Source organism: Ipomoea triloba, chromosome 9 (genome assembly GCF_003576645.1).
Source record: "Ipomoea triloba cultivar NCNSP0323 chromosome 9, ASM357664v1".
Lineage (NCBI taxonomy): Eukaryota > Viridiplantae > Streptophyta > Magnoliopsida > Solanales > Convolvulaceae > Ipomoea > Ipomoea triloba.
The window spans coordinates 9,650,815-9,661,103 of NC_044924.1; the positions used below are offsets into that span (position 1 = coordinate 9,650,815).

General features: G+C 32.2%; 1 protein-coding gene across 1 annotated transcript; it reads right to left on the reverse strand.

The window, feature by feature from the left end:
- Positions 1-5,342: 5,342 nt before the first annotated feature.
- LOC116030166 (auxin-induced protein X15) lies at positions 5,343-6,177 on the reverse strand. Its single transcript, XM_031272332.1, has one exon. It carries the CDS (start codon positions 5,922-5,924, stop codon positions 5,544-5,546), a length of 381 nt encoding a protein of 126 aa, XP_031128192.1. The 5' UTR covers positions 5,925-6,177; the 3' UTR covers positions 5,343-5,543.
- Between the last annotated feature and the right edge of the window lie 4,112 nt (positions 6,178-10,289).

Sequence of the window (10,289 nt, forward strand, 5' to 3'; positions counted from 1 at the left end):
TAGTTAATTTGAGAACTCAAATGTTCTCAAGATTTTGGGAATCAGAGAGGGGTATTAGATGGTTAATTTGAGAACTTGAATGTTCTCAATTTTTTTGCGAACAAAGTGGACTAATGGTCAAAAGTGGTGTTGAAAAGAGGAATATTGGATGATTTACTTGAGAATTCGAATGTTCCCAAAATTGTAGAGATTAGGACTGGGCGGTCAGTTGGACTAGTCAGACAGACTGGTTAGGTGGACTGGTCTCACTAATCAAGAAGACCGGTCAGATAGACTAGATGGACGGAGTGGCCGGACGGACTAGTTAGATTAGATAGATATGAATGGTGGGTGGACAAAAAAAAAACATGGGAACGGATGGTGGCACCGGATGCCAATTGGTCAAGCACTAACGACCACTTGCCCAACCAAAGGGTCGGATGGCTAGCTGGTCTAGCTAGTTGGCCGCGCAACTGACTAGTCGACCAAGCTGACTAGACATTGCCTCAAGCGCGACACTGATCGATCAGCCCTCAGCTCGCCCTGGCGCAATGAAAATCAGGCAGCAACCCCAAGCTATGGATGTCAATGAGTCGGATGTGGGTCGGGGAGGGCTACATCCACCACCCGACCCACCTTACATTTTTTCCACCCACCCCCTCCCCCAACCCGCATCGGGTGAACTTTTTCAGAACCCACATCCACCCCATTGGGTGCGGATGCCCACCGCGGGTACCCACCACTTATCAACTTATTATTATTTTTTCAATATTTAAATTACTTACACATAATAAAATAATAAAATTCATTAGTTATACTAAAACATAAAATAATATAAATATTTCAATAGAGCAAATTGTCATTTTGGTCCACTGTTTATAGGGGTCCTGTTAATTGTAGTCCACGACTTTTAAAAGTGTTAATTTCGTACCTTAACTATTCAATTTCTATCAATTTCGGTCACTCCGGTCAATTTACCGGCCAAATCTTATCGGAAAATAGTTAAGGGTAAAATAATAGGGGTATTTTAGTCATTTCATATCTGTTTCTTCTTTTCCGACTAACCCACACTTTTCTCTGACGAGCAAAATGGTCAATGGCAGCCTCCACTCACCATTTCCTCCTATCCTCTCCCTCTCTCAACTCAACCTCCACCCACGTAGTTTCAATTATGCTAAGTTTGCTGAATTTTCTTTCGCAAGCCAAAGGTAGGGTCCAATCTGTGATTGTGTACTTCATGGTTGCACTCACCTTCTCTATCAATTTCTTGCCACTAGCGAGCTCTAGTAAAAGGATGCCAAAGCTGAAAACATTGCAACTTTCTGATGCCTTCCCTGAACTTTGCAAATCCGAAATCAGTTTTAGCGGCGGTGAGGAAAGCAGTCTCCGGCGTGCTCGAGGTCCGAAATCGACGCAATCAGTTTTGGCCGGGACCTGGATAAGCAGCTCCTCCTCCGCTTCGCCGGTAATTTGGCCGCTAATAAGTTACCAGATTTGTACAGATGGGGGCGACTTTCAAACCTATTAAATTACCGGAAAATCAGATTTGCACCGGAGAAAGGTGTGGGTTCGCCGGAGAAGAAGAAACAGACATGAAATGACTAAAATACCCCCATTATTTTAGCCTTTACTATTTTCCAGTAAGATTTGGCCGGTAAATTGACCGGAGTGACCGAAATTGATAGAAATTGAATAGTTAAGGTACGAAATTAACACTTTTAAAAGTCGTGGACTACAATTAACAGGACCCCTATAAACAGTGGACCAAAATGACAATTTGCTCTATTGAAATATTTATATTATTTTATGTTTTAGTATAACTAATGAATTTTATTATTTTATTATGTGTAAGTAATTTAAATATTGAAAAAATAATAATAAGTTGATAAGTGGTGGGTACCCGCGGTGGGCATCCGCACCCAATGGGGTGGATGTGGGTTCTGAAAAAGTTCACCCGATGCGGGTTGGGGGAGGGGGTGGGTGGAAAAAATGTAAGGTGGGTCGGGTGGTGGATGTAGCCCTCCCCGACCCACATCCGACTCATTGACATCCATAGCTTGGGGTTGCTGCCTGATTTTCATTGCGCCAGGGCGAGCTGAGGGCTGATCGATCAGTGTCGCGCTTGAGGCAATGTCTAGTCAGCTTGGTCGACTAGTCAGTTGCGCGGCCAACTAGCTAGACCAGCTAGCCATCCGACCCTTTGGTTGGGCAAGTGGTCGTTAGTGCTTGACCAATTGGCATCCGGTGCCACCATCCGTTCCCATGTTTTTTTTTTGTCCACCCACCATTCATATCTATCTAATCTAACTAGTCCGTCCGGCCACTCCGTCCATCTAGTCTATCTGACCGGTCTTCTTGATTAGTGAGACCAGTCCACCTAACCAGTCTGTCTGACTAGTCCAACTGACCGCCCAGTCCTAATCTCTACAATTTTGGGAACATTCGAATTCTCAAGTAAATCATCCAATATTCCTCTTTTCAACACCACTTTTGACCATTAGTCCACTTTGTTCGCAAAAAAATTGAGAACATTCAAGTTCTCAAATTAACCATCTAATACCCCTCTCTGATTCCCAAAATCTTGAGAACATTTGAGTTCTCAAATTAACTATTTGATACTCTTATCCAATCATCAAAAGTTTGAGAATGCTTGAGTTCTCAAATTAACCATCCGATACTCCTCTCCGATCACATAAATTTTGAGAACATTCGACTTCTCAAATTAACAATCTAATACTCATTTTCAATCGCCAGAATTTTGAGAACGTGCAAGTTCTCAAATTAACCATCCAATACTCCTCTATATTCGCCAAGATTTTGAGAATGTTCGAGTTCTCGGATTAACCATCAGGTATTCCTTTATGTTCTCCAATATTTTGAGTACGTTCGAGCATGGTTGAAAAATGATTTCCATAAATTATTTTTCAGGTTTCCAAACACAACCTAAATGCCTATTGATTTTATTGATTTAATTATATTTATATGAATTACATCTATTTAACCAAATATGTTGTTATTGGTAAGAAAATTTCCTCCCATTTGTTTGAGGGTCATGTCTTTGTCTTTGTCTCATCTCTCTCTCTCTCTCTTTTAATAGTTATCACTTGCATAAATAAGTATTTTAGGAAAAAAAAAAAACCGAATTCATAGACCACTAATCAATTTAGAATCTCTTGGTCACCATCACTGACTCCACTTTAATTTAGCCAATCCATCGACTTACAGCATAAATGCCATATTAATTAACTATCAACAACCTACTTCCTAATCTTAAATTATTCAAATTGTATCAACTCCTTTTTATCAAATTAAATTTTTTTGTTCAAAATCTCCACCACCTTACCACATCCACAACTATATACTCCCTGAAGAAACAAACCCAGGCCAATTTGTCACCACCTTCGTAGTACCTCCAACCATCTTTCCGGGTAGTTCCTTCTCAACCATTCAATAGAGAAAACCAAGCAATATAAAGAAAAAATAAATAAGAAGAAAAAGTAATGGCAAAAGATCACCAAACTCTTCTAGAAGTCCTAAATCTATTATTACAAAAAATGAAACAAAGGAACTTTAAACTTTTATCTTCAACTGAAGATGCCCAAAGGTCGGTAGATCGAAGATGAAAATGAGGAAAGAGTTTTCCATCAACAATTCAACACTATCTTCTACTATAAAGTATTTATTGTGTTTAATACACATGGCAGCTCAGTTAGTTACAATAGTGAAATTTAAAAAGAAAGATCAAGGATTGAGTCTCACCCGTCACCAACGATAATATGTCTAGGTGTTCTGTCGGGTTGGGGCATGGACTCTTAAGATTGGGGATTTAACTTTTTGGGATGAAAGTATTTATTGTGTTTAATTGATTACATCATGTCTTCCAAAAAAAAAAAAAAGAGATAATTTCTCCAGCTAATAATAAACAGAATACTTCCCAAATATTTTAATCAGTCAAATGCATCATCATCTAAGAAGTTGAATCATGTTTTCAAAAAAAAAAAAGAAGTTGAATCATTATAGTAATTGACCAAGTCTTAAAGGCATGTTTTGAGTCAAGTATTTATATAAATTAATCTCTTATAAACCTATCATTATTTATCTAGTGGGTAGCCATCAATTCTTAAATAATGGGTGATTTGATATAATAAATATTATTTCAAAGGACAATACTAAATAAATTTTCATTTGAGACTCACGGGATGAAGATAACCTATCATCTCTTACAATGTCAAGGAGTAAAAAGTGAGGGAGTAGAGAATGAGAATCCATGTAGTATAACTCTTTCTATTTGTACCGTATTTCATACTATGTACCATGCTTTAGTTTATTAATAAAATGGTGGACCATAATTTTTTATCATTCATTTCTCTTCATTTAATAAAAATTAAACATTTAGTGAGAATTGTACTCCATAGATTACACCTACCATTTTCTTATTGGAAAGCCACAAAACCAACGACTTGTGGACACATATATACAACATTCTAGTACAATTAAAATGTGACCTGGCTCTATCTTATATTCTTATTTGCTGACTGGAAAAATCATAGAAACAAAGTTACAAAACATGCTGACAACCAAGTTAATTAGTTAAGATTCTTAAGAATATTAGGGGGTACAGTAGTTTAGAAATATAATACTTCCATCATATCAGCAAGCCAATTCAGACATGCAACCGGCAAATAATATATTCCATTAGGAAGATCAAGCAAGAATATTACGGAGTATTATTCTACAATATTTACTCTCAATTCTTACTTTTCCCCATCATGATGTGTCAATTCAACACTGATAAGTTATTTTTTTCATGTAGGTCTCAAACTCCCAATAAAAATTTCGTCAAAATTTTGAGTATGAGAGTAAAAGTCGGGAATAGATAAGGAGAGTTTACATACTATTTATCATATTATTAACATATCGGAATTGATTCAAAGAGTTTACTTCACAAAATTCAGCCACGGGTGGGTTAGGTTTAGTTCCATTAGTACATCCAGTGCACGGAATCATTCACAAGCACTGCGTACTTGTGAACCAAATTAAACACAAACCATAAAATAATAAGAGAAAAAAAACTGTTTTGTTTTATCCGGAATAATATCAAATCGTATAAGCAGGCACGAATTTGTAATAAGTGCCTCTTTCCTTTTGTCAAGCTAGATAGCTACTTACCATTGACTTTGAATGCTATTCTGTACATGTCACGTAGAAATCCAAGTGTAAGCGGGGAAAGAAAAGTCATGTATCCGGCCCATGAACCACCCCAAAAGGTGGTCAGAATTTTCTATCATTTTGACGATCAAAAATTCAAAAAATAAAAAAATCATAATAAAAATTTTCAGCTATCATTGGTGGTCAGAAAAATAGAAACTTTAAAAATTTGTGTTTGTTATTTTGGTGCTCAGATAAAGTGAAATAATTTTACAATTTGATCAGAACTTCAGAAGTGAGATCCCGTGAATTTAAGATTAGTCTAGCAAAACTAAGATCACCTGAGGTTTTTTTTTTAAGAAAAAAAAAAAAGAGTAAAAAGAACATCTATTGGCCTCGTACATAACATACGTATTCTAATGAAATTGGTGTACTAGTTCCCCAAAATGGAACTGGCCGTTGCAGCATTCGACGGCGTGGACCACTTGTTGGAACGTCTTTACACTACACGGCAACAAAAGGCCGCCGGATTGGGCGAACCCAAACTCGTCGTAGGCCTTCTCCAGCAAGATCTTGAACAATGGGTGGGACAGGTAGCTGGTGGGCACCACAAACCGCCGCCGTTCCTCCCCCACGTACACCGCGAAAGCTCCGGTGGGCGTGCCGCCGCGCCGGCTCGGAGATTCCCGGCCTTCCCCATCATCACCCTGCTTGATGAGCAAGCACTCGTGGTGTTGTTGTGATGAGCAAGCCTTCTTGGCTAGCTTCTTCATCGAACTAATCTTCTTCCCCAGCATTATTTTAAGCTTCTTGGATTATATATATTTCTCTTGGCATTGAGATCAGAAACTTTTGAAGAATGGGATTAGGATGTGAAAGGTTTTGTAGTGTGGAAGGAGCGAGGAGGAATTGAAGTTCCAAAGGCTCGTCGCAAAGGGGATAATATTCTAGGCTATAAATAGTGTAGAGCCTATCATCATATCATGCAATCATGCATACCAATAGTTGAAATAGTTGTGAGTAGCCAACAAGTTGGTCAACCCACAATTTAAGAATCATAAAATTATAAATTTGATTTTAATAGGACTATTGATTACTATGTCATTCTCTAATTCCCACCCTTATTTATATCCCGAATTTATTGAACAATTAAATGCATAACTACACAAAATTTTCGATTTAAATTAATATATCTCATTATAATAAGATTATTCTCGACCCTTAAAATTTGACACTTTTAATGTGAGGTGAATTTTTTTTCTTTTCTTTATTGACATGGTGAACGCAGCTTTTGTTGCCAAATGACCACTTTTAATTTCTATTTTTTTTATAATTTTTTTTTTTGTGTGTGTATATATATATATATATATATATATATATATTGAAAGTGTGAGAGTATTAAAGGGATCTAGAAAAAATAGCGAAAAATTACAAATTTGATGATATGAAAATATGGTACACTAGAGTGTTGGAGTGATAAGGATAGCCTAAATTTGCATGATTATTTTTTAAAAATAAATAAATCATACATAAAATTGAGGAAAATGTTTTTTCTCTTCCCAAATTTCACCTCTAACTTCCCCTTCTAATATAATTTTTATTGCCAAAGCCTTGTGGTCAAGCGGCATAGCTGTGACCTTCTCACCTGAGAGGTCACAGGTTCGATTGTCAATGAGCGTTGGCTTATTGTGCTTCACATGAAGCTTAATATTAGGAGGAGTGTACAACATTAGTCTAAAATTAATCAATTAATAAAATCAATCACAAAATGGTTATAATTATTTATCATGACTCCCTATAAAAAAGTTAAAATGACAATACATGATGATATTATTTCAACTTTTACAAATCATGCCTATATACTAACTAAATATAAAAGATTTTAATTTTATTTTTAATATTAAGTAGATAATAATAACAATGTAATGACTAATGATGTAACATATAGGTCCCTATCCATGTATATATAAGATAAATAGCAATGTAGCATATATTGTTGACTAATGAGACTGAGACATGATACATGCTTTTAGAAATTTGTTTTCAGTATATTATATTAAATAATCAAATAATCAATTGTTGATAAATAATATAATTTACTATTAATCAATAAAAATGTGACGACAAGGTCTTTAAAACATTTATTTACAATGTTAAGGTATATATAGGTTCTGAATTAATGTACAAATTCTGTACTTAACAGACTCCATCCTATAATAATTTGATATTTAAATCAATAATGTGCTTGCCATAAAAAATGAATTACGATATTTCCAAATAAAATTATAAATATGCTAGTTTGTACCTACTTGGTTGGTAATTTGTACATACAATTAACAGTCAAATCAGTCAAATCAATTTGGTCGGGATTGTCTGATATATTTTTGTACAAGTTAGTACAATGATATAAGCAATTGTGTATGCATCTTTCTTTCTCTCTTTCTTTCTTTCTTTCTCTCTTTCTCTCTTTCTTTCTTTCTTTCTTTTTTTATTTTTTCTCTGGAATCCTCCCCAATAATTCTCTTTTTTTTTTTTTCTCTCTCTCCCTCTATAGAGATGATCTCCTAACACTTTATAAAATATAATTTGAGTAATTATATAAGAATGGATAGTTGAATTATGTTCCAAATTTCTACTTAATCCTCACCGTTAACAGAGTGTAAAATCACATATGAGACTGGCTCACAAATCCTTAGATTGGTCAAGTTTTTTTTTTAAATAAATATTACATATTTCTACATAAACATTACAATTCTCATCATAATTAAAATTTTCAACTCTTACTATTACATTTTGATTTAAAAATATTACATTTTTCATCAAAAGTATCACATTATATTTTTTTTGTCATAAGTATTACACTTTCTCTCATAAGTAACAATTAAATAATTTATCCATAACTAGTATTACATTTTTTCTCCTAAGTAACTATTTTTTCGATCATAAATATTACATTTTGATTTTAAAGTATTACATTTTTTCTCATAAGTATTACACTTTTCCTTGTAAATTTTATTCATGATTAATATTACATTTTCTAGCATAGGTATTACATTTATATAACCCTACATGTCTTACAGATAAAGATCCTTGAGAAAGTCTCATACAAGAGCGGAGGTACGTGGGTGGGTAGGGGGGCCTTGGCCCCTCACCCCACTGCACCCCCAAATTTTTACGGAATAATAAATATTTATGTATATATTATTATATTAGGAATAAAAATTCTATTTTGGTCCCCTAAATTCTTTTTTAAAAGATTCTACTATATGTGTATATATTAAAATACCCCAAAACACATATTGAAGTCCAAATTCACCAAATAAAAATAAATAAATCAAGTAATTAATTAGTTAGTTATTATGTATTTTTATTAGTTATTTACACTTTTAGTATGCGCATTTGCTAATTCAAAAGATTAGTTTTGAAATTGAAAAAACTAATGTTAATATTGATTCTTTAATTCGTGATTTTGAGTTTCGTCCTCATTCTTCAAATTTTAGAATATTAAATTAATTAGTAAAACAAATATCAGTTAATTATGTTTAAAGAAATGTTGCTCACAACATAATTGGCAACTTTTATTTGATAAAAGAGTGACAAACAAAATATTATTGTATATATTTTGTGTTATGTGAAAAACTAGTGTTTTACCCGTGCGCTGCACGGAAAAAATTTTGTTATTATAAATTTAAATAATAAAATTTAAAAATACAAATATATTATAATGTACAATATAATAATATAGTTGAATTTTCGTATATTTGGTCAAGTATCTATTATCATAACATACAAAATTAAAATTTTGTATGATTAATATAATCTCTAATCATATACATATTTGTATAAATTTATAGAGAAAAATTTACATTATTAAATTGAATTATTCCTAATCTTATTTCATATATATTATAATTCTAACAATATGAATAATAACTAAGAAATTATACTTAGAAATTAAAAAAATGTAAAATTTAAATTTTGTATATGTGATTGTGTAATACAGTGTATATACAAATAATATTTATTAATATGTACATATGTAAATTCTATAATATAATTTCTGTAATTATAATTTATATTGATATATTATAATTAAAATAATTAAATTTATAAACTGATAAATAGAATTTTTATTTTGTATGATTAATATAATGCATAAGTATATGTATGTATGTATGTATTTTTATAAATTTAAATATTTATGAATACACATTTTGTTAATTTTATAATTTTATTTTTAATTATATTTTATATTTTATTAATTATAATTAAGAAAATTACATTTACAAATTAAAAGAATTTAATTTTTAAATCTATATGGATTAATGTAGTCCCTAACTATGTTATATATTTAGACAAATTTTTAAATATTTTTAAATTTTTAATTAAGAATATGAGTTTAGACATATTTTAAAATAATTTTTTAATAAATATTCATTGTAGTAATTAACGTGTATAATTATGGCAATAATCACAATTCTATAAAAAAATGTATATATATTTTTATATTGTACAAAATACTATAAATATAATATGTCTACAAAAATTGATAAAAAGAGAAATTTATAATTTTTTATTATATAGATATTGATAAATATTATATAATTTTTTTCCTTGCATGAAAAACCATTCTTATTTTAAAAGTTTACATTGATATATGAGTTTTGTATCAAAATCTACTTTGATGGTATTTTTTAAACTTTGAGTAACACTTGTGTCAGACCGTCTCACGGGTCTTAATCTGTTAAACGGGTCAGATCTTTGATTAATAGGTCAGATCTTTGACCTTGTTAGTTAAAGATCAAACCCGTCTCACACACAAATTTTTTCCTCAAGCTTTTGTTTGTTATCATAAATAGTAATAGATGTCTAGAAACCATTTAGTTTTGTTTCTAAATATTTTTCAACCCGTAAATGTAGCACAATCAAAACATCTCTAGATCATTATTTAAATAATAGGTTCACAATAGACTTTGTGGTTCAAGATTTGTAGATCTATGATATGTTTGTAACTAATTTATTTGAAAGTTTATTTCTTTTAGTTCTATTATCTCTTTTTCGTTTAGTTCTATTACCTATTGTTCTTGTCATGCATCTTGTGCTCAGATGACATGTAGTGATTCTCCCGTATGGGAGGTCATGAGATTGAGCCTTGTATTCAA